The 25,730-nt window shown below is 37.6% G+C and overlaps 1 protein-coding gene across 3 annotated transcripts in view; it reads right to left on the bottom strand.

The window, feature by feature from the left end:
• Positions 1–25,554, bottom strand: part of LOC110062877 (uncharacterized) — a 54,380-nt gene extending 28,826 nt beyond the window's left edge. The window contains exons 1-16 of one of the 3 annotated variants that reach the window (XM_089282821.1): positions 25,487–25,554; positions 11,062–11,160; positions 9,905–9,993; positions 8,792–8,868; positions 8,340–8,406; positions 7,605–7,690; positions 7,041–7,098; positions 6,831–6,897; positions 5,592–5,653; positions 5,037–5,138; positions 4,042–4,113; positions 2,481–2,647; positions 2,052–2,130; positions 1,595–1,676; positions 1,134–1,182; positions 763–847 (exon numbers count right to left, since the gene is read on the bottom strand). In XM_089282821.1, the coding sequence (XP_089138947.1) occupies positions 763–847; positions 1,134–1,182; positions 1,595–1,676; positions 2,052–2,130; positions 2,481–2,647; positions 4,042–4,113; positions 5,037–5,138; positions 5,592–5,653; positions 6,831–6,897; positions 7,041–7,098; positions 7,605–7,690; positions 8,340–8,406; positions 8,792–8,868; positions 9,905–9,993; positions 11,062–11,143 (1,224 nt within the window). In that variant the 5' untranslated portion in view covers positions 11,144–11,160; positions 25,487–25,554. Of the gene's footprint in view, positions 1–762; positions 848–1,133; positions 1,183–1,594; positions 1,677–2,051; positions 2,131–2,480; positions 2,648–4,041; positions 4,114–5,036; positions 5,139–5,591; positions 5,654–6,830; positions 6,898–7,040; positions 7,099–7,604; positions 7,691–8,339; positions 8,407–8,791; positions 8,869–9,904; positions 9,994–11,061; positions 11,161–11,852; positions 12,169–15,006; positions 15,144–25,486 lie in introns of those variants that run through there. The other 2 variants (XM_089282822.1, XM_089282820.1) reach the window with 2 other exon arrangements.
• Between the last annotated feature and the right edge of the window lie 176 nt (positions 25,555–25,730).

Genomic DNA, 25,730 nt, shown 5'->3' on the forward strand with positions numbered 1-25,730 from the left:
GTAATCCTTCATTGCACCGGTCTATGCTTTTATATTCTTCATTTTCTTTGATAAGCAACTTCGATCACTATTGATTGATCCAACGTATACCAAAATAATCCTCGTCCGCAGTTGCATGATTGAACATTTTATTTATGGATCAATATATAGGCCGCTTGATAAGATTTCTTGGTAGAATTCTACTGGTATACTAAGGCAAATGTTGTAATCTGATTGGCTGAGCTACTCGTACACTATCTACAGACATTAGAGTGCAGAGGCTGGAGCTCGGCAACGTTTTCTGGTTTGTCTAATGTTTCGAGGACGATTTAGAAATATTACGGGATAATTTTATTCTCAAGAACACTAAAGGAAGGAAACTGACCGTTGCGCGACTTTAAAACCTCAAAATTTCTCAATAAACCGATGAGCTCGTGCGCCCAACTGTAATTTCTAATTCAATCTGCGAGATTTTGTTAAAGCATGAAGTTTAACACTACGCTCAGAAATGACTGGAAATCATTGTTTTTTCGCACTCGATTTCCCAATGGGGTAATAGTTGATTCAGCCTCCTGCCTCATCAACTATTACCCCATAGAAATTGAGAGCTCATAATCTAATTGTTCAACAGAATTTTAAAGTAGAAAAGGTTAAACGTTTGCTATTAGCAAAATTCTTAAAGTTCTGGGGGTTTTTTAATATATGAACAAGAAACTTTTGAGGCGATAGCTTATGTACACGCAATACACTTAGCATTTTGAGAAGATTACTAACTAAAGATACCTTAGTCGGTACGTTGTACAAACACCAATCATTGAGCCTTTTTAGTGAGTCCATACTACAATTAGAAAATCCTGGAACTCTAGTCCTGTGAACAAATTACAATGTTAACTATTATATCGAAGCAATTTTTGTACTATGCAATTCTTACAACACATAACTGAGATCGCAATCATTGTACTAAAATGAATAATTCCGTTATTACTTTCTACCAACTTTGGCTCTCATCGTTAACATATCTATAATAAGAATTTAAAGTAGACTGTTGCGCTTCAAACTCTATAAATTTTGATATTTGACTTTAATTAGAATAGAAAGAGTCTTCATGTACCCAGTATTTCCATGTTGATTTTTTTTTTCTTGTTCTTACTTACTTGTGTCCACCCATAATGCATCCCCTTGGAGTTAGGCACTTACAGGATCCTAAAATTACCAAATAGATGAATATCAATAACACTTCTAATTAGAGAACAACATTATGGCAAGCCAGTATAAGATCCATATAACCGCTAATAATACTGCATGTTGCCACGAGACAGAAAGCATATGAACATATATGAATTATATTTCTTTACGTCTTAATATTTCTTAATATTTTACTATTTTCATTCCTTTACCATATAAAATGTGTGCACACGCCCTCTAAATTGCAAATCAAGAATTGAATTAAATTGAGAGAAGAGGCATGGGGTTAATCCAAGTGTTTTCCCGTGGCGCATATAGAGTCGCACTTCAGTGTTTTCCCTGTAGCAACTCGGGACAGGCTTCTGGTGCTTCTATATTGCCCAACTTTCCAGCCTGTGGACATTTAAGCTTTGTTATTGTCTAGTTTCACCTGAGTCATGGCTAAATCCAAAGTTGTGACCCATTTCATGAGCAACGACAACGTAAGGACCAATGATACTTCCAAAGTTCCACTACAAAAGACAGCAGTTAAAAATAAGCACATGAATTTCAGTCAAAGTTTCGGAAATTTTGTTATTAAGGGACAACATTAATTACACACTCTATTTCTTTAAAGAACAAAAAATTCAGGCCTATGATGTTTCATATTTGGTTTCAAAAAGTTGGTATTCAACAGCGGCGTTGCTTGAGTGCCTTAAGTAGCTTGATGATTTGCATTGTTGTTACAGAACTGCACTTAGTGATTGGCCCACAAAAATCTCGCGTCGCTTTCCAACCATCAGAGGTGATAAAAAAATCAATCATTACGACTCTGTCTTCTTTTCAGTAAGGATCAACTAATAATAGATTTCACCGTTTCTTTACAATTGATGACATTCTTGACTTACCTGGTTTACACCAGATGAGACAGAACCACACATCCCAAATACATAAGCCATTCCTGCACAATCTGACCAACCCCATGCACTGAAACGAAAATAACATTGCAAAAACGTTAATTAATCATTTAAACAGCTTGATACATGATTAAAGTCTTTTTTCTCGCTTATACTGCGATTGAAAGTTCTTTCATATCCGGCCACATTTGCTGTTCGATTCAGTACCAATAAATAGTTAGTAATTATGTCTACAAATTTTTGTAAGATGGCCCGTGACCATGATGTTATATCAAGATTTGAAGAAAATAAAGCAATGGCTCAAGAAGAATTTAAGGAAGTACCAGATATCAATTTTCGCACAATTCTGCTGGTCTTGATTTTGATTCTGCAAAAGTACAACGAAGAATAAAAAATTTTCGAAAAACAGTCATTTCTTACCTTAGTAACTGCGCATTGTCGTGAGGAATCTTTTCCTTCAATTTTTGTCGATATTTGTTAAACAATGACAGGTCAGGTCCACCCTTAGATTCGCGCTCATAAGGATCACCATTTGTCCAGATTTCCAGTGCTGTCGTAACTATTCTGATATTTATTCGTTGATAAATCTTCACCGAGAAGAAATAAAAAGAAATTATAGGTATTTGACATCCTTAAGAGAGATAAACTGATTATTTCTGAGCTTAGTTTAAATGTGATTATCATTCATTGTTAGCATAGGCGATGCCCGACATTAGTTTTGCTGGACAACGGGCAATTTGATGGACTAAAAGGAAAAATGCTATGTATTACTTTAATAGGACTCTTGAAATATGAATCGTATTGCCTAAATTGGCCAGAATTTGACACCCAGTCCAATGCATGACCAGTGCATACTTGCCCAATAGACCAATTTCGATATATTAAAATTCAGCCTAACACAATAGACCTCAGCACGAGGCTCTGGGAAATAAACCCCACAAAGTCTGTAGTTATTCCCCAGAGCCTCGCACTGAGGTCTATTGTTTTAGGCTGAATTTTAATACATCGAAATTGGTCTATTGCAATGACACTTTTTATCATCGGCTTTTCAGTTTACTGTTACGATATGCATATGGACCCTTCCCATTCAGCACAAACGTTCTGCAACAAAATGAATATCTATCGCCAGCGCTAATCAAGAATTATAACTGGATGAATTTACTATCCTCTAAACTGAGCATCATTGCAGACAATGCACTTTTTTACATTCCATCATTATCAATTCTGGATTACTTTTAACAGATAAACCAAGATGGCGGATGTTGTGACGTCTTAATCAACAACAAATTTGTCATCTTATAGAACATAAAGGTAATGTGTTTATACCAATCGCAAAGTCATTTTAATGTGTCTTAGTAAAGCAAAAGCCCAAGGGGATTTCCAAGCATTGAACATTTTGGACATTTTTAGCCTGGATATCAGCTACATTAGCCCCGATCTACTCGAAAAGACCTTTACAACATGATGGCATGCCATTCATACCATCGACATTTTTGCTCGGGCATGTGCAGAAGTCAATTTTTTATTTTTTTATTTTTTTATTTTTTTTTTCGCCTTTCCTTTTTCTCCTTTTCTTATCTTTTTTTTTCGCAGTCGTTGACCTACTACTGGGCTTGCTTCCAGTTTAAGAATTCCCGCGAAAGCATCATCGAGACAGAAATTTCTTACCCCTGAGTAATGTAGCCAAGCGTAGTAGAGGGAAATTTTGCCCCGACTTTTTCGCTCAAATTTTTAAGTATTTTTGTGCATATTTCACACTCAATTGACCCAATCACTCCGATCTGGGAATCGTAAGAGAGATCTTTTCCTCCTGCATAACTGGAGTATAAGTGATGCCAATTTTGGCCAAAGTTCATGACGTTAGAGGTGGAACAAAGGCCAGCGCCTGTCACGGGCGGTTACGGGCGGCACTGGCGTCAATAGATTAAATAACAAAGTAAATATCGACGCTATAGTAATTGGTATTTCTGACATTACTTACCGCATCAACAGCATTCGCTAACGCCATAACTCGGTCTTTAATGACGTTGGTGTCATTGTTGTATGCCTTGTACTGCGTGGCAAATGAAAGTAAAATAGTAAATATTTTTCAGGCGATTTTAAAGTTTATTGTAGAATAATTAATTTACTCAAGTATCCTTAGTACTAACCAGTTTAGAAGTCAAAATAAGCATGAGAATATTGCGCCAAAATACTCGTCAACTATAAAACTCGCGCTGCGGCGTCGTCGCTTTAGTAGAAAATCGTTATACTCGAGCAGTATTCAGATGTAACATCAAGATAGTGTAAAATGTAATCCAACTTTAATTTGGTTCAACACACTTCTTTAGGAAATAGAGACAGGATGGAACGAGGAAAGTTATAATGACTAATGTTTTGCCAGTAAAGGTTATTTTCAAAAAATTCCCCAAAAAGATATTCGAGGTTTAAGAGCATCGCCACCGGTTAGTATTTAAAGAAAACTACAACTGGAAATATCTATTCTCTTATCGGTAGAATTCCAATATACTCGACATTTATGCCATATTGGTTAGTACAGGACAAATTAAATAACAATTATCGATTACTAATTATTAATTATTAATTTAATTATCAGAAAGTATTAATTATAAGAGGTAAATTTAAGTAAGTTCCCCATTACTTAGCGTTCGAAAATCCACAAAAAACAAAAGGAGAAAGTGGAGGCGGATGGGTCACACCCTGAGGAAACCGGCTAGCAACATTACCCGACAGGCATTACGATGGAACCCTCAGGGAGAGAGGAAGAGGGGTCGCCCAAGGAACGCCTGGAGAAAGGGAGTGGAGTGTGAAATAAGGAAGTGGGATCACACCTGGTACACACTAGGAAGGCTTGCCCAGGACAAAAACCGATGGAGATCGGAAGTGGCCAATGCCCTATGCTCCAGCCGGAGCTAAGGGACAAATCGTCATCATTAATTATAAGAGATTAATCTAAGTAAGTTTCACACCACTTGCCATTCTAAAATCCACTACAAACAAAAGCTCGTTATAGCGAGTCTCATCTGTTGTCAGGTATGGTTTGTAGAATGAATCCATATTTGATATGCTGCGCCGCATCTGAAAGAAAACAATCGTAAATTAGAAGCAATAATTGGTCATCACACCGTTATATCTGATGATAGTTTTATCCACCTAGCAAATACTGTGGAGAATACAAAAAATATTATATAATTAAACGATAATTATACAGTTTGCCGAGCTTCTCTAATCTTTTTGCCTAAGAGCACTCAATCACCAATGCAATATCATACTATATATGGGACTTTTACTTGTAATAAGTAATAGGAAGTGTTAAACTTTTACGTACTATAAAAGTTAGGAAAACGTGGCGATAAATCACGAAACATTTTGGAAACAAAAACAGCTTCAAATTTTAGCGGGCCGTACACTAGAATACGACCCTGTAAACTGACCAATCACAGCGCTCGTAGTAATTGAGAGATATAATAAAAGATGATAGACAAGAAAATATCGCAAAAGCATCTCTCTGATTTGTGACTGATAAAATACCCTGGAAAATGTTCCGGAGTTTTCCTTGGAAGGGTGGGAATCTGCTTCTGTGTCTTTGTTTCCTGAGAAAATGAGAAGACAAAGTGGAATGAGTACTTTGTTTAGCTATAAAGGATTGCGAAAAAACTTTTCTTATAAACATGTAGGAAATTTTTAAAAACGGTTAAAAAATACAAGACGTTCGGACGTTCAGGGACGTAATTATCAAGTTAAAAAAATTAATATTCTATAAATACAAGAAAAACAATAGTTCATTAAAAAGAGAGGTAACATAAAAATATACTACAAGTAGATTGTGTTGTTTATACAGCCCGACACCTTCAACAACGCATTGCCGAACACAAGTATTCGGCTATCGGTAAACACCTTTAAGAAGTGCACGGTGACAGAAATCTTCTTAATGAGGGCCAGTTTCGTGTTTGTGCCATGGGAAATTTGACTGCCTCGTTTACCAAATGCTATTCATCCAAGAACTGAGGCCTAGCCTTAACACTTAGAGTGACTCCATCAGTGCTAAACTCGTTTTATAGCTTGTAGCATATTTCTATGTTACCTCTCTTTTTAATGAACTATTGTTTTTCTTGTATTTATAGAATATTCATACTGTTTTTTTTTTTCACTTGGTAATGACGTCCGAGAACGTCGAAACGTCGTATGTTTTTGAACCGTTTTTAAAAATTCCTTAAATGTGTTTAAGAAAAGTTTTTTCGCGACTTTTTTAATGGCTAAAGGTTTTAAAAAGTCGCTTCTTTTTAGAGTACTTTGTTCGAGTGAGATATAAATATGCATGCGACATACGAAAGGTTTGACTAATAAGGTAAATATTTCCTGCTGAAAACTTAAGAAACCACGATATAAAATATCTAAAAGTTACCTTTTATAATAAGAAGAAAAGTGAAAAAACAAATAGGCAATTTGTCTATCCGAATTTTAATTAAAATAAATAGTACATGTATATATTATAATAACCAATCATGTGGTTCTCAGACACATAATGATAACTAATATAGAAAACTCTTTCTGCAAGAAAACGCTTGAGAAAATTTGCTGGGGTCCCCTGCCAATAAGTAAAAACACTGAAATATTCCACAGGTCGAAAATTGATCTAAGAAACAGGGCGAACGCAAAGTGTTTTTAGATTTGAATAACAAATGAAATGTCTGTCCTTAAATGGCTGAAATCAAACCAAGCGAAAAACCTCGGAAAGAGATCTTGTACTTTGCATGACGTTTCGCTTACCGCAAGTATCAAGAATGTGATTGAAGTCTTCTTCCTTGGCTTGAAAAACTCTGTGAGCACCAGAGTTCTGGAGATAAAGAACAACACTTTCATTATCATTAAAAGTGTAAACAAGAAAAGACAAATACTCGTGATTACCTACAATCAACCAATTTTGTTGCAAAATTATCAGATCATCGCTGGTAGAGGAGATTAGATATTCAAACTTACTTCGTGTCCAGTCTCAGGAGTAATGTAAAAAGTATCTTTACCATCATCTATAATCCCCCTGTTAAGAACAAAGTAATTTTTAAGGCTAAAATAATATAATAACACAATAGTCATGATAATTGTGGCCTTTCGCTTGCGTTACATTTGTATCACCAGCTCAGTGAAAACACTATTTTGATTTGGAATTAACGTCCACGCTGCTATGTTAGTGGACATCCAGGAGAGATTTTTAATCATTTTATTTTACCTTTTGTCTACAAGTCTGCTTCTTGATAACTTGAATCTTTTAGAATTAGTTGCAAACGATAAAGAGCGCGAGGTTCTGTTTGTTTGTTCGGTTCATTTGTTTGTTTGTTTGTTGTTTCGTTTGGCTTCGTGGTCTCGTTTTGTTTATTTGCTGCTGTTGTCGTTGTTTTGCTTCTGCTTTTACTTTTGCTTTTTCTTTGCTTTACTCTTCCATTTTTAATTAACTATTTAGAAACAGTCACCGTTGTGTGACACAAACCAAAAACTGCCTTTCGTCCCCTGGCAAATAACAATCAGAAATCAGAAGAAAGATCTTACCTTAATCCTGAACACGTGCTAAGTACAACACTGGAATCCTTCAAGCCACGAATGTTTCCTTGATAATGACAATGGTCCGAAACACCCTGAAAGGAGGGTTCAAAACAATTGTGATAAAGGGCAGTCAAAAATCGCTATCAGTAAAATGAAACTGTTTCAAATTCCTCTTGAAATCAAATTATCACACCAGTAGAATAAGACTGAGTACTTATCAACCGAGAGTGAGCAAGGCCGAGGTTTGAAATTTTCAAGTGAAGACCGAACGTTCGAGGTTAATAAATTGTTAATTAATGTGGCTTTTTGCTTTTGTTTTTGCAGGTTTTCCAGTAATCGGCCCGTGGGCATTACGGGAGAAGAATTCCCTAGAATTTGCCAGTCAGAGCGCGCTTTATCGGCTGCAAACACAAGCCATGTAATAAAACGAGGGAAAATTTTATTGTCTTAACATAAAATTCTTCCAAAACGAATTCTACTCAACAGTGCCGGTGAAAGAAATAATAGACCATTCTTGCATCCCTCTACAGTGTTTAAAAACAATAACAGATTAAGAACGAGGCTGGGTGTACATTGTTTGTACTTTGCCCACTCTGACCTCGACTCGGCGCCACTTTTCGTTGGAATTAGGGAAAGGTATGTTATGCGTATGACGATGGTGTAACCTTGGTTAACTTTAATTTGCCTTAACCGGTTTCCAAAGATTAACGGTAAGCATTATGTCACATCTCCTTACTATACCTCTTGTATCGCTTCAGAGCCATCATTTTCAAACGTGCGAACTGCAAACGATGGGGAAAATAGCTCTCTGCAACATTAAATCAAACGATCTGTTAATATACAAATTCAATGTCCAGTCTAATACGAGTCATAATATTCATTAAATAAGCGATTTATTACTAAGTTAGTGCAGGCGTTTCACTCCAGCCTCTGTAGTGACATGAACTGACAAATAGATACTCCCTCATAATCGAATTCTGGCATTTTGTTAGACTGCCTTGTTTTAACAATTTTCCCGCTTGGCCAAACACAATGCATGAGGAGTTCATACGTGCTATAAGTCCTACCTAAGTATACTCAGTTGTATTAAATATGTGAAAACGTTATGGCCTCCGGTGCTGATTTATCGTGAGAGCACTCGAAAAAAAAAAATATTGATTATTTGTTTATTTATTTGTTTATTTTTGTTTTACTTGTTTCTTTTTATATCCAGCGTCCAGTCCTTGTCAAAAGCATCCAATCGATACGACGCGTCGTCCACGTGGTCTCCCTACAACAAAAACACCTATATTTTCTAAAACGTCCAGGAAAGGTGAATGCTACAAATACACATTTATCCGCCCCTCTTCAAATTATATAGCATAGCAATAAACATTATTGTTTGGGCTTGCTCTGTTTGCTGAGAAGGGTGTTTGACAAGGAATCAATAAACTCTCCAATTTTGGATAAACTTTGACTTTGTGGGTGACCACATGGCCGCTTTAATAATCATTTCAATTCAATGTCAATTACAAACAAATGAAGAAAGCCCTAGCTACACAGCAAAGGTGGGGGCCAAATTCCGCATCTAATATTCAAAGGTATATGTGGCTAAGACAAGGGTGGGGGAAGTGGGTAAAACAAAGGCGGAGAGGCGGTCGAGTCCAAAAGCACATGAGATGGATAGACCGCCCAGAGGGTTCGAAGAATGTTCCAATACGATGCACCCGTTATTGGAATACCCTAGCCAGCATAGCTAGTTAAGTTTAAATGTTAACCGAGGGACAGAATAAAATATTTATTGTCTGGGCAATAATTTCTGTTTTTATAAAATGTTTTCCAAGAAGGAATGGAAATCACCCACGCACCCCTGCGTCGCTTAAATAAAACCAAAGCAATAACTCTAGCCAATCACATAGGTCGCAGACAAACCAGTGAACCAATCAATACTGGAAGCAAATAAATGAAGCTGAAGTGAAATACGGGAAAGTCTGTGCCATTGAGTCACGATTGATTTCGGTTTTACTTCTGATTGGTTAGAAAGTTGCGCGCGTTTTCTAAGCCAATCGCTCAGCATAGTAATGCGAGAACGAAGCAAAAGTGAATTACTTTTGACAATCAAGTGAAAACTGCTCTAACACCTTAAAGAAAAGCACAATTTTTTCCAAAAAAATTTTTTTCATGATTCTTTCCAGTTGACCTATCTTAGTCTCTAACGAGCAAAATTTGGGTCGATGAACGATCTTATGCATTGTTGGTTAATTTTGTAATTTTTTATATCTATGTATTTATCTACTTCTTGGTAATAAATCAAAACAGTTATTAACCTTGTAAGAAGTTGAAAGATCTCTCCTGTCTCGGCTTCCATCGACACGTTCTGGGTATGTTATGTGATAATGATCTTCATAGGTCCCCTCTGTAAATAAAATATATGTCCTTGTTAGAAGGCTTGAGAAAGTAAAAGGTTTATCAGGTACCTTATATCAATACAGCTGTTTTGAGAAATATTGTCCTACAAAAGCGTGCGCAACAATGCCAAAATGCACTTTGGGTAGTGGTCGTCCAGCATGGCTAGATCAAAGTTCACGTGTCTTAAGCCCCGGCCAAGCGATCGCAACGTTTCAACGCAACATATCCCAACATTGTCGGGCGCAGCATGTTGCACGCGTTTGGCCACCCTGTTGTAACGTGTTGCGACATGTTGGGTGTTGTTGGCTCAAATTTGAAAATGGTCAAATTTTTCATGCAACAATGTTACCACCAGCCATGCACACTAGTTCCATTTTCAATACCATGCAGCAACACGTCGCAACATAGTGGCCAAACGCACACAACATGTTGCGCCCAACAATATTGCGATATGTTGCGTTTAAATTTTACGATCGTTTGGCCGGAGCTTGCAAATGCCGGGCCAACAATGTTGGCACATGTTGCGTTGAAATGCTGCGATCGTTTGGCCGGGGCTTAATATGGGAGGAAGGAGAAACCAAAAATGCACGTTCTTGACTTTTCCTTCTATGCTACTCAAAAACCAGGAACTTCAATCAAACAGTCTCTAAGTTTTCTCTTCGCCGTGTACTGTAAATAGGAATTAAGGACGTTCGCGCCCATTGTTACTGCGCATCCTTTCTGCGTGAAATTCATGTCGCACCGTCATGCCACGTCATACATCAAGCGCGCGCGCTAAAAAATAAGCAAGCAAAACTAAGCAAGTATAGGGTTTGGCTAACTTCGCCTGCAACTTACACTCTTAGATGCTCGGGACCTCCATTTCCCTTTTCGTAGATCAATACCTTTCCATATTTTATTAATTTTCACCAAAAAACAGGAAAGAGAGAGAGGTTACGTACTGGACTAAACAGGGGTTAGCTAACACCACATAGTACCTTTCGGCGTTGTCGAGTACGCTTTTACCCTTTTGTAGGCCCAACAACCTTTCTCGATTGAGCTATGTACAGCAGGTGCACTGGAAACAAAGACTTACCCGCAAACTTGAAAGAGGTCCAGCTTAAAAACAGAGCAAACGCACAAAAGATAAGCGCTCTGGCTGCTCTTTGTTTCGTCATCTCGGGTATGTTTCTCCCTTAGGAAAAAAGCATCAAAGAGAAAAAAATGTCAAGTTTCGTATTGGACTGAACTTTAGTATGGGTAATCAAATGGTGACGGGGGATATTACGAAATAATTTTACGTGGGTTTTGTCAAAATTCTTATACTTTCCCGAACCTTTGGGCGCGAGAAATTATTGCAATTTTGCAGTCTGCATTTTCATTACCTTTTGATTATAATGAGTTACAAATTACCCTTACAATCGCGGGTTTTCAACTTGTTTATTGTATCGAGAACTCTCGCGCGAAACGTTGCGATGCCAATTTTGTAATTTCACCCGTGAAATTATAAATTAACGCTGAAAGCTCGAGCCAGACGCTCTTTAGGCTCGTCACTCAATCTTCCTCCACCACGAACATCGTTCGAAAATTATACTCCGTCAATTCAACCGTACTAAAAATGTTTACAAATAAAAGTAAACGAATAATAATCGCTAGAAGAAATGTAAAAGTGAGATTTACTCTGAAAATTCGATACAACCAGGTTCATTGCAGTTCACAAAAATCATACTGTACTTTTGGCAACAGTCATTTTCTTTAGAGGAATAGTGTAATATTCCACCCTGGGTATTGCTAATAATGACATGATAATAAGTTATTAGGAATCGCTCTGGCCAGTGAAAATCCCGGCTAAGTAGAAGTGGACAGCTGAGATCAAGCCCGACTTACTGGTTAAGTGGAACGATGGGTCGCCAACTTCTTCGCCTTGACGGCCTTGAGTAGAGTGATGGGGTGGAACACGTGTCAATTCTTTTATACTGTCATTTGCATAATCCCGAGGGTATCATTGAGTTCCATAGTGACCTTTACTTTGAAAGAGGCTACTGAATAAATAGATTTGTTTGTGAATCGTGCGATTTACATTTAGATTATGCTGACTTATCCCGACACTTCCATCAACACATCCACGAAAATCAGGGATTGGAAGCAAGTACTAAGTGTTAGAATAACAACGATTAGTCAAAAAATCGTGAAAATTAGCCAAACAGTCTAAAAACAGTTTTTTGCAAAGCATAAAAGTAAACTGTACTGTTTACTTTTTATGAGACAACTAGAGGACTTTGATTTGCATGTCTCTGTTGATCGCTAGTAATTGTTGTAACCACGAGAGTTTAATTTTTCTGTTTTTGTCGCTTTTTCTCTTTTGTTTTTTGTCTTTGTTTGTCATCTGTTAATTTTTGCGTACTTTTTCATGCAATTTTAAATGTAAATTAGTTTTTTCACGTCGTGTTATGTAATCGTCTATTGTTTATCACGTAACCTCGTGAAGTCTATTCTTTTGGTTCAAAATTCCGTTTCTTAGCGTTGTAGTTTTCTAGTTGTGTTCACTCGTTGTCAGTTCCCGAGTGCCGTACAGATCTTGTAAGTAATCTCGTATTTTCCTTTTCGTTTTTTTTATATTTTTATTTATTTATTTATTTATTTATTTATTTATTTATTTTTGCTGCTTTTCGTATTGTCGTATTCTCGGTTTATTTAAGTTTAAGGTCGTGTTTATTAATTCTGTATTTGCTATTTCCTTTTTAAGTGAATCGTTAGAATTAAAGACGAATTCAAAAAGTACAGGAGTGTTGTTTACAATTATCATTTTCGCTTTCAGTCGTTTTATCGTTTTCAGCATTCTAGGCGACTTCTGAAATTGAAAATGTTTATGCTAATTTTACTCAGTCTGTATCTTAAAATCTTAATCTCTTAATCTCAACTTCTATGACAAAAAAGTTAACTTAATAGTCGGGAATGCACGAATAAAATAAGTTTTGACATTTTCCTCGCCATTAAGATTGTAACGTTATAAATCCTATAACACCTCTGAAGTAAATTAATTCAAAATATACCGTAGGAGCAAATCAGAAGTTTCTTGACTTACGTGGAGAATAACCCTTATTACCTTGCTATACCATCCAACATGTATGTGAGGCAATTTCTGGCAATTCTGAACTTTCTGCCCGAAATTTCCGCGTATCCACGTTGGATTATATAAAACAAAATAACTGAATGGCAATATTCAGACAGGAAGCCACATCAGCCTCAGCTGGTGTTCATGCGGGTCCTCTAGTCTGATCTAATTACAATTTGGAGCGTTGGCTTTTTCCGGGGGGAGGACAACCGGAGAACCCGGACAAAAACCCTCGGAACAAGGCGAGAACCAACAACATTGTAATGCAAATGAGAAAAGTTAACCGTGAAAAGCTATTAATTCATCTTTTTAAAAGGTTTTGAAAGAAGGTGTGAAATGCCAGCTGTCTGGGCCGCCAAGTTTGTGATATAGGCTGTATTACAACTAGGTGACATCAACCTTTGTTATTAATTTGCAGTTGAGGTAAAGTCTTTCTGTCCTCCTGCGTTGTAGTTGTAAAAAGCGGGTTACCATAGAGAGAAAAATACATCACAATGCAGTTTAATTCTATTTTTGACCTGTTCTATGTGTGTTTTCACAGCTATGTTTGTTCAAGGTTAGCTGTTGTTTTCAACTACGATGAAACAGTGAATATTAATTTCTCTCAGGAAGATATCAGGAAAAGCGGGCCACTGTTCAAGGGTTTTGTGTAAGCTCCACAAATACAATTTCTTTTATCCTGTTTTCTAAGCCAAAAAGTCAATAGCTCCTGGCGTTCAAAAATGTACTAATGAGACCGTGGAATGATAACTTTGGACATAAATCACGGCTTTGAAACAGTGACATGGTGATTTTCAATCGTTTTCGGCAACAAATGTGTTAATAGTTAAGAATGACAGTAAATGAGACAGTCATAAAAGCCTGAGCTTTGAATTCCTGAGAATTGAAGCTCATACACAAAGCAGCAGAGATTCTTATCGCGTCGTTTTAGTCTCGTTAAATCAGTCGAGAAATTTAACCGTTGGAGGAAAAATTCCCATTTGTGGAAAAATTATACAAGGAAAAATTTTTTGCGTGTGTACTCTCATTAAAACAATTTAGAATGCACGGGACACTTTTGCTCCACCCATCGACTTGCTCACTTCAATCGTTCGCCGAATTATGACAGCGACATGCGGACTTACATAACCTGCTTACAGGAAAAATTCCCATTGGTCACAAAATTATACCAGGAAACATTTTTTTGTGTGTGTGTCCTAGATCGAGAGTGTACTCTCATTGAAACAATTTAGAGTGCATGAGACACTTATGCTCTGCACATCGACTCGCTAACTTCAATCTATCATCAAATTACGACAGCGACATGCGGACTTACATGGCCTGCTTACACGATCTCGTATTTAAAACCAAGTATAGTTAAACCATAAAATTGCATTGGTTTTAATTAATACGCAATCTGAAAATAAGGACCAACAATCAACATGGCGATATTCATAAAATACCTTTAAACAGTACACAGCCCATGATGAAATCTACGTTTACTGCCAGCTATCGAAGGCAGGCACTTCTCTCGTGGCTGGTAACAGGCAAACCGAGGAACTTGCCTCAGTCTTTTATTTTATTTTTTCGTTGTTTTTGTTTTTTGGAAGGGGAGAGTAAAAACTGCTAGCAGATAAGTAAACCAACAAACAAATAATATTGCCTCAGTCATAATTTTTTCTGGCTGCGGTCCTGAAACAAAGAACACTTATTGCAACATAACACTTAGTACGGCACCGTGTAACAGATGACTCCAGATCAGAGATGCAACTTAACTATTTAGAGCGAAACTTTTTTATGCAGCTGATTGCAAATTATATCAAAATAATTATCCCGGCTATTATGCGACACCCTCCCACTAAGTTTGATATGAAATACTGTACTTGATTCAAACATACTTGGGTATTTGTTTTCATGGTGAAACAATCCGAGAAATTGTTCACCTACCAAGGCACAACCGGCTACCTTTTCACTGGAAGGCGTACAGCTGAAATGAATGCAAGCTTCGACCTAGTTATCAACTTATGCCTCAAATTGTTATGCTCACAAAGAGAAACAATGACAGTTAATACCACAATGTAAAGAAGGATTTCTTTTGTCTACTTAGCTGTTTGAGTTCAGATAGCTAGACAAAGATATCGGAAAAAGCCTCATGTTATTTTCCCATTGGAACTAACAATAGGCAAATGATGAATAAGTTCCAAACTAACTAGCTGCAATATATTATTCATCATTTTCTTTTCAAATGGAGGCTAATTTTTGAAATTTGTTCATTACACAAACCCATGAAATAACGAAATCCGCGGATTATCCTTGCTTGCTGTTTTCATCTGCATTGTTAACAGAATTTTCAAACTGTAGCTGTTGGGAAGAACTATTATTTGTAAATGAAATTAAAATATTCAAACATCTTCACACACTCCTCTGAGCCAATCATCGATACAAAATCTCCTTAACCTTGATTCATTTAAAAATTAAAAATAAAATAAATGACACTACCGTATGGAGTTTTCCTGTCAGACTAGCACGAAGAATTCATTTGGTTCAAAATTTGCCCCTTACTTTGGTTGTATTGGTTGTAAAGTGGTTTGCTGGAATGCCATGTAAACAAAATTGATGGGTGGCTTTATCTTATAAAACTGAGATAGAAAACTCTCAGATTTTTTCTATTTACATAACACGATACAAACTATAAAGACATGATTGACCATCGCAGTTATACACACAACTAAAGCAGTTGTGAAATTAAAGCTTGAAAAATATTCAGGCCTGAACGGGATTCGAACCCATACATATATACATACATTACATACATTACTTTATTTACCGTCGGATTTCAGAGTAACTTATGCAGCTAATATCTCTGACCATTTAACCATCAGAACAGAGATGGACCACCACACCGGGAACTACGTCCCCTTCCCTTTTTCATCAGTGTGTGGGTTCTTTTACGTCCCACAAAATTAATTGTGAAGAGTTGTGAGACGGGGCCTACGGTTTATCGTCCTTATCCGAGAAGACTAGAACGTCTAACCATTTGCAGATGTCGTTGCAAAGGCAGCACTTTCTCCTCAATTATTTAAAGACCCTGAGTGTTGGTCCGGCCAGGGTTTGAACCCGAAACCTCCTGCACACTAGTCCGGTGCTCTACCACGGAGCTAACCGGTCGGCGGTACCTCTACGATACCGGTGCAGTGTTCTACCAACTAAGCGATCAAGCCAACTGGGTGCTGGCCACATTGTGAGTTGTTAATATACCTGTAAATGGTGAAGAATACAAATGAATATATGAAAGATTACTAAAGGACGTCATCGGTTTTGTGAAAAGTTTTTTTTTTTTTGTAATATATGTAGTTCGAGTCATTGACGTCGCCGTCCTATACGAAAAATACACATCTTAAAGCATTTAGTCTTTGGCGACACGACGGGACTAGCGAAAGTTTCCCGCGTCCACTACCGTTCCCCATCCTGGCCTTCCCATACTTGCATCGTAAAAAGGTACCTAATGCTCCCCACGCAGAGAGCACATGTGTCAAATATTTAAAATTTCAAAACAATTATTTTTCAGTAAAACTAAAACTGCTCAATTCTTTTTTGCACTACTTTGGTTATTTACTATCCAGTAACCACATGTCCTCTTAGAGGGGTTTTGTTTTATTTACGTTTTTTACACGAGTTTTCATGGATAAGGGGCCGAAGTATGTGAGAAACGTTTACGTGCGTCGTGATCATGAATATGTGTCTGAAACGAAGTATATCAGGTGGTAAGCGATAATAATTTTTTCTATCTGAACATTTGTGTTTCAAACGCTGGTTTTTACTGACGCATACTGAGCAAAAGCAAAATACAAAGACACCGTAAGATGTTGATAACTATCACATGAAAGTTTCATTTTGCTTTGCTTTTCTTCCATGAATTTTTATCAATGATCTAGGGTAAGCCTAGCATCACGCGGCCAAAAACGTAAATTATTACCCAGACTAAGAGACGTGATCTAATATCCAGCTCATCATATTACGCATTCTCATTCGCATTTACAGCAAAACTCACCACAGTCGACTTGATTTATCGTTGAAAAACTGACTCACAAGCTCTGTGATACAAACTGTAAGACCCCTTATCTCTCTGAAAGGACCTCAGATACATGGCATGGGTCATGGAGATGGCGATTCGGATCTTCCTTCTTTGTAGTCTATATTCATACTCTGCAGGTAGGCGAGATGGCAAATGATCTCTAATTGCAGTACGCACCCTATATTGGGCATTACAAAAAGAACAACTTCACTTTTGTACTTGTGAATTAGAGTTCCTCTTGGTATTCAACTGAACTGTTGGTTGAATAATGGAGATGACACGTTGCTCGTTATCAGAAGCTGTTGACAATAAGGGACAACATACTTTGGGACCTTAAGTCGCCGCAACATAGGGAGACTTTAGGAGACGTATATGGCGACTGGCAGAAAAAAGCATTGCGACTTTAGGCGATTTATTAGCCTTAAGTAGACTTTTTGTAAGAGGACTTAAGGCGACTTAAGGTGACTTAAAGCGACTTATTTCACTCGAATGATATAAACCCAAACTTACCAACAGTCTCTTTATATACTTTAAAAATATCTACAAAACCTCCTCCAATAAGCCAACATTCTAAGAGCCATTTCGTTTACTTCTGTGTTCAGATAAGCCACCGTAGTCTCTAGGATCCAGATTAAAAACCATTTTAGATAACAAGTACTTTGATAGAATTACCGGATATATCACGACAAAAATCAAAATCAAACAAAATTATAAACAACATATTCATGGCGACAAATAGTTTAAATTTAAGAATAGAGACATGATTTAGCTTGATGTAAATAAAACTATTAATATATTCTCCATAATTCAAACAACAAGGAAATAAGCTTACACATGTATTTCTTTCACACAGCTTCCCAAAATATAGACATGGTTATCTTCGTATAAAACTTATCTGCCGTATTTTGGGCCGTCCAATGTCATTTTTGCATCAGTCCTTTTCGGGGATCCAATCGATTTTTTGTTCTCCTGCCTCAGTCAGACAAAATATCCCAATACCATAATGAGTACCACATGCTAAGGTCCTTAGTAAGAACACTTCCTTTCCAATTTCTGCAACTTCTTGACCCGCTCCATAGAACTTTGATGTCACCGTTATAGTGAGCCGAATCTTTTTCGAAGGCTTTCACCACAGTTGGTCGGATCACCAGGAAATATACCTGCCAAGCTTTCGGAAAATAATGAGTCACAACGGCATACAATAAAAACCTGCGTGTAAGAGCCACAGAGCCACAGAAACCACTGAGACATTGAGAAGTCTCTTTTTACGGTGAAAGAATTTTGCCTATTTGATGGTTGAAAATGTCAATTTTGACTACCCTAACACTAGACATTCGATGTGAGTAGTTTATTGAGGATGCGACACTCAGTCATCTGCGATGATAGATGTATTCCATCCTACAACGTAACCTGTATCCCTGCAAATGACAACTGTTTGTTGTAACAGTTAGAACCTGTACCAAGCCAGATACGAAAAACCACTAAAAAAACCACCATAGACATGCGCTCAAATAATATGTGGAAACGAAAAATGAGGACGAACACGATGACTAACTAACCTAACCTCCCGCCAAATGCCTAACTAGTCACTAAACGTCCCATGACAACCCGCGAGCCTCTACATCGTGCCGTCAGAATAATAATTCCGGACTGATTTGTCCCTCAATCGTCAGAAATTACATATTCCGACTCGATCTGACGGTTAACTGACAACGAAGTAGTCGAAAATTATTATTCTGACGGCGCTATGAAAAGGCTGCGGGGTGTCATGGGCTGCTTACGGACCTATTAAAGCTTAAGTCACTGTGGGTAACCCACGGGATTTTTTCCGATGAGGTTTCGTTTACACAGATTGTACAATGTTTGTAAAATTTTTTAGCTTTGTTCTGTAAACAGTAAAAGCAAAGAGATTAGAAGCCACCATTGATTAACATAAAACCCAATGGGTTCAAAAATAATGTTATTATCAGAGTACGTGATAGGCAAACTGAAATACAGAGACGCTCAGGTTCGAATACTTTTACTTGGCATTCTTACATCTTGACAAAGAATATTGCTTCTTCTAGTTGTTGGGCAGTCATCCAAGCGTCTTCCCTGGAAAATGATAAACTGCCTCTTAAACGGTGCCTGTACCACGATGGAAAGTGAATTTCTTTTCCACTTATTTGGCGTATAAAAATTTCGTGATCTATTGATGGAAATTATTGAACGTCGTCCTTCCATCTCTTAACAAAACACTGAGTCTTGTCATATCACATCATTTTCTTGTTGTTTTTTCCTTTTCGAGAACTTGCAAAATGTTCCAACATATCTAACGTACTTCACGAGTAATCGTGCTCCTCATTTATAATTTTTGTCTTGATATATTTTTCCTAACGTTAAATTCCAGGCTGCCGTTATGCTACGCGTAAATTCTCAAACATTTGCTTTAAATCTTTTTTCTTTGTCACTGTTTTTCAAATGAACAGATGTTTTGAGAAGATGAATCATGTCAGTGACACAGCATTCTCGAAAAACGAATTGCGAGTTTAGCGCCAGGAGACGAACCTGTATGTGTTTGTGATCGCAGGATGAATTCAGCACAGTGAAAATCTTTAAGCAAAAAATTTGTGTTGCGCTGTTTTATCTCGATTTTAAAATAAACAAATTTATCTTTTAGGAATCCAGAAACAAGATATCAGTTCGTTCACAGTAATTGGAAAAAAACGACTATGAAACGACAGTGTAAGCAGATGAGCACCATATGCCAAAAAGAAATAGAAGTTTGTTCCGCTCTTTTTCCAAAAGCGTCACACACTTACATATAGTATTCACTTGAAAGTCGATTCGGCTTTGGCTTCCGAGTCTGCATTATTTCAATTATTTCACCACAATCACCACTCGACCATACATTTAAGGCCGCTGTCACAAGGGCTTCTTGAGGCCGTCACCTCTTCTACAAAGCTTCGAGTCGCGACATATTGTCAACTCCCACGTCGCAGTCTGGGCAAGAATCATCATTTATATTTGGACCCCCTCTTTGGACAACTGGTTAACTGGCACTAGTAGAGCTAGATACACAGTTTGCTATCAGTTATGCACAACAAGACGTGTACATTGCTTCTTTCTCTTCTGTTCGTTGCCTGTTGCATAATGTCTAGAACAGACGCAGTTTTCGGTCCACAGTATAATTGCAGGTCCTGTGGAAAGCGATCAGCTATCTTGGTAATGAACGTTTTATAACTTCCCAAAACAGAATAATTTCATGCTAATGTCGAGGGATTTTTTTAATCAATTTTTATTGTCATTCCCTTTGAGCTTACAAATAACTTGTTTTCGGTTTTTAACATATCAAATTATTGTAATGATATCTTTGATTTAATTTTCTTTTACATAAGAAGGGAAGCCCCTGGAGTCCTCTGTCAAGCTAACCGATCGGCTACCTCAGCGAAAAACCTATCACCCTTATTGTTCAATTTTTTAGATGTCAAAACGAGCGAGGATCATGCGGGACATGTGTGACGCCATGGATAGCGCTTGCAAAAGAGTAACAGAAGAATTCGACACAGGGGCTGGAATTGAAGATAAACAGACAAACTGAACGAAAAGAAAGTTTAAAACTCCTTAAATACTTTATTTGTAATATTAAAATTCCTGGAATGATAATCAGAATACATCATTAAAGTTTACAAACACCAGTAAATTGCAGCAAGGATTTTTTTCACCGCTATTCCCAGTATAAACACAATGCCGACAATATGCTACCCGGGAAATAGGACCACCATCTTCTGCCGAAAATCAATACTACAATATAAGAAACGCCTACCACAACCTGACTATATTTGAAACTAAAGTGATGTGTTGATGCCGATATAACAGGAAACGTCTCTTACAACCCAACAATGTTTGAAACTAAAGCGATGTGTCTTAAACTGCATCCACCCTTTCTTAAATCGTGCAGTTATATATAATGCAACAGATTCTTAAAACACAGATGCCCTAAAAGTTAATGGGAAAATATTCATTGTACATTGGGCTGTGACGGGAGAAATTACGAAATAATTTTACGCGGGTATTGTCAAAATTCTTATACTTTCCCGAACCTTTGGGCGCGAGAAATTATTGCAATTTTGACAGGCGCTATTGAAATTATTACCTTATTTTGCCAGTTTGTATTTTAATTACCTTTTGATTATAATGGGTAACAAATTACCCTTACAATCGCGGGTTTTCAACTTGTTTATTGTATCGAGAACTCTCGCGCGAAACGTTGCGATGCCAATTTTGTAATTTCACACGTGAAAATATAAATTAACGCTGAAAGCTCGAGCCAGACGCTCTTTGGGCTCGTCACTCAATCTTCCTCCATCACGAACGACGTTCGAAAATTGCACTGCGTCAATTCAACCATACTAAAAATTTTTACAAATAAAAGTAAACGAATAATAGCGGAGCTCCGACGGCCCGAAGGGCCGCCAAGCGGAGCCCCATACCCATATAGAAAAGAAAAGGAAACCCGTGAATGCATTTTCTCTTGGTTATCATGGCTAGCGGTATTGCTCGTGGACGCGTACGCACGACGGCGACGACGACGACGACGACGACGACGACGGAGTCGCGCAACATGGCGACCATACTTCAAATAATAGGTTGACAGGGACATGCAGACTTGGTTTACCGTGTATTTCTTTGATATTATTATCTGTCAAAACAAGGTATCCGCTGACCAGCATCACAGACCATATCGCGGGCTTAAGTTTAGAGCTCATCGAGGTCACTTGTTTTTTGGAAGTTTACCGCTGAGCAAGTGCTGTTTTTTTTTCGATTGGATCGCGGGCTCATGTCAGGCTAACTTGTTGAAAACAGGGCCGGGTTATTTGGAAGCCGGTTAACGCTAACCCAAGACTAGAAGTTAACCGTTTTCACTGCTTTTGTTTTGTGTTAAAACTCAAAACAGAACGCCAATATACAGAAAACCTCACCACAAAGTTACAAAACTCAAATCAAAATTCTACCTTATCCTGGATTAGCTTAAGGTAATTCCTCTGAAATAAAAGTGACAATAGATTTTTGTTCAAACTTTGTTTACTGAATATTTGTCATATGATAACTTTAATTTTGAAATAAAAAAGGGGGGTGCCCATGCTCATTAAGGAGCAGTGAGGCATTGAAAATGCCCCATTTTGGCATTATTTAATGCTTATTATAAGAACGCATTCCCAGTAATTGTAACATCTTTGTAAGCCCGGACTCATAAGAACACTCATTAAACTACAGTCAATACATTGTGTCGGACACAAATAGACGTTTAAGTTTGATTCAGACAGAAAGCTAAATCCTTGATTAAAAATTTGAATCAAATTTCTTGACGTGGTTACCGACTGCAAAATAGAAAAGACCACAGTGTATCTGCTATTTTTCTTATTTATTTAATTTTCAGCAATAGAAATTAGATGAGTCTTTTCTCACGCAAAGCTTATGAATAGTTGATTACAACGACTGGAAAAAAAATTGGGGTGCCCATGCTCGTTGGTGAGTTAGAGCCATTTTTCAACTGACAGAGCTCAATATCAAGGCAAATCCGTCATGTTTTCAATATGCACGTGCACAAGCGCGCACTAATGACGCCATAAATTATGCGCAGTAAGGATGCGCAATGCAAATGTGAGGAATGACCTTAATCGGGCTCTGAACAACCCGGGCCAGGAGCTACGCTTTTAGGCTGGTCTAAATCTATATATTAATCGTTAGAAGAAATGTAAACGTGAGATTTACTCTGAGAATTCGATACAATGAGTTTCATTGCAGCTCACAAAAATCCTACCGTAATTTTGGCAACGGTCATTTTTTTAGAGGAATAGTGTAATATTCTACCCTGGGTATTGCTAATAATGACATGATAATAAGTTATTGGCAATCGCTCTGGCCAGGGACAATCCCGGCTAAGTAGAAGTGGACTGCTGAGATCAAGCCCGACTTACTCGTTGAGTGGAAGGATGGGTCGCCAACTTCTTCACCCTGACGGCCTTCAGTAGAGTGATGGGGTGGAACACGTATCAATTCTTTTATACTGTCATTTGCATAATCCCGAGGGGATCATTGAATTGCATAGTGATAGGAAGCTACTAAATAAATAGATTTGTTTGTGACTGGTGCGATTTACATTTAGATTATACTGGCTTATCTCGACACTTCCATTCACACATCCGAGAAAATCTGGGATGGGCAACAAGTATTACGTGTTAGAATAAAGCAGTTAGTCAAACAATCATGAAAATTAGCCAAACAGTCTAAAAACAGTTTGTTGCAAAGCATAAAAGTAAACTGCACTGTTTACTTTTTGCAAGACAACTAGAGGACTTTGATTTGCCTGTCTCTGTTGATCGCTGATAATTATCATTTTCGTTTTCAGTGCTTTTATCGTTTTCAGCATTCTAGGCGATTTTGGAAATTGAAAATATTTACGCAAATTTACTAAATCTTGAAGATAATCTCCGAGATAAAAAAAAAAAGGCCTGTGCGTTCTCACTTTCTATGACAAAAAGGTTAACTTAATAGTAGGGAATGCAAGAAGAAAATAAGTTTTGAGATTTTCCTCCCCATCAAGATTGTAACGTTAGAAATCCTAGAATACTTTTGAAGTAAATTAATTCAAAATATTCCGTAGGAGCAAAGCAGAAGTTCCTTGACTCACGTGGAGAATAACTCTTATCAAGGTTCACTTGCCTCATTTACATTACAATATCATCCAATATGTCGTGAGGCAATTTCTGGCAATTCGGAACTTTCTGCCCGAAATTTCCGCGTATCCACGTTGGATTATATAAAACAAAATAACTGAATGGCAATATTCAGAGAGGAAGCCACATCAGCCTCAGCTGGTGTTCATGCGGGTCCTCTAGCCTGATGTAATTACAATTTGGAGCGTTGGCTTTTTCCGGGGGGAGGAAAACCGGAGAAGCCGGACAAAAACCCTCGGAACAAGGCGAGAACCGACTACATTGTAAGTTGACCGTGAAAAGAGCTATTAATTCATCTTTTTTAAAAGGTTTTAAAAGAAGGTGTGAAATGCTCGCTGTCTGGGCCGTCAAGTTTTTGATATAGGCTGTATTACAACTAGGTGACACCAACCTTTGTTATTAATTAGCAGTTGAGATAAAGTCTTTGTTAAAGTCCTCCTGTGTTATATCGCGAAGTTGTAAAAAAAACGCCGGATTACCATGGAGAGAAAAATACATCACAATGCAGTTTAATTTTATTTGTTACCAATTCTATGTGTGTTTTCACAGCTATGTTTGTTTAAGGTTAGCTGTTGTTTTCAAATGCGACGAAACAATGAATACTAATTTCTCTCAGGAAGATATCAGGAAAAGCGGGCCACTGTTCAATGGTTTTGTATAAGCTGCACAAATACAATTTCTTTTATCCTGTCTTCTAAGCCAGAAAGTCAATAGCTCCTGGCGTTCAAAACTGCACTAATGAGACCCTGCAATGATAACTTTCGACATAACTCACGCCTTTGAAACAGTGCCATGGTGATTTTCAATCGTTTACGGCAAGAAATGTGTTATTAGTTGAGAATGACAGTAAATGGGATAGTTATGACCGTCTGAGGTTTGAATTCCTGAGAATTGAACCTGATACACAGAGCATCAGAGATTCTTGTGGCGTCTTTTCAGTCTCGTTAAATCGGTCAAGAAATTTAACCGTTGGAGAAAAATTCTGATTTGTCGAAAAATTATGCAAGGAAGAAAAGTCTCTGTGTGTGTACTCTCATTAAGACAATTTAGACTGTATGAGAAACTTATGCTCTGCCCTTCGACTCGCTCATGTCAATCGTTCGCCAAATTACGACAGCGATATGGGGACTTACATAACCTGCTTACAGGGCCTCGTAGTTAAATCCAAGTGGACTTAAACGGTAAAATCCCCTTGGTTTTAATTACTACGCAATCTGAAAATAAGGAGCAACCATCAACATAGCGATACCTTTTTTTTTCCTTTTTGTTGTTTTCGATGTTTTTGTTTTTTGGAAGGGGAAAGTAAAAACTGCTAGCAGATAGATAAACCAACAAACATATAATATTGCCTCAGTCATAATTTTTTCTGGCTGCGGTCCTGAAACAAAGAACGCTAATTGCAGCATGTCACTTAGTACCGCACCGTGTAACAGATGACTCCAGATCAGAGATGCAACTTAACTATTTGGAGCAAAACTTCTTTATGCAGCTGATTGCAAATTATATCAAAATAACTATTCCGGCTATTATGAGACACCCTCCCACTAAGTTTGATATTAAATACTGTACTTGCTACAAACATACTTGGGTATTTGTTTTCATGGTGAAACAATCCGAGAAATTGCTCACTTACCAAGGCACAAACGGCTACCTCTTCACTGGAAGGTGTCCAGCTGAAATGAATGCAAGCTTCGACTTAGTTATCAACTTATGCCACAGATTGTGATGCTTACAAAAAGAAACAATGACAGTCAATACCGCAATGTAAAGAAGGATTTCTTTTGTCTACTTAGCTGTTTGAGTTCAGATAGCTAAACAAAGATAACGGAAAAAGCCTCATGTTATTTTCCCATTGGAACTAACAATAGGCAAATGAT

Source organism: Orbicella faveolata, unplaced genomic scaffold (assembly GCF_042242905.1).
Source record: "Orbicella faveolata isolate gen_17 unplaced genomic scaffold, um_ofav_v1 contig_12, whole genome shotgun sequence".
Taxonomy (NCBI): Eukaryota; Metazoa; Cnidaria; class Anthozoa; order Scleractinia; family Merulinidae; genus Orbicella; species Orbicella faveolata.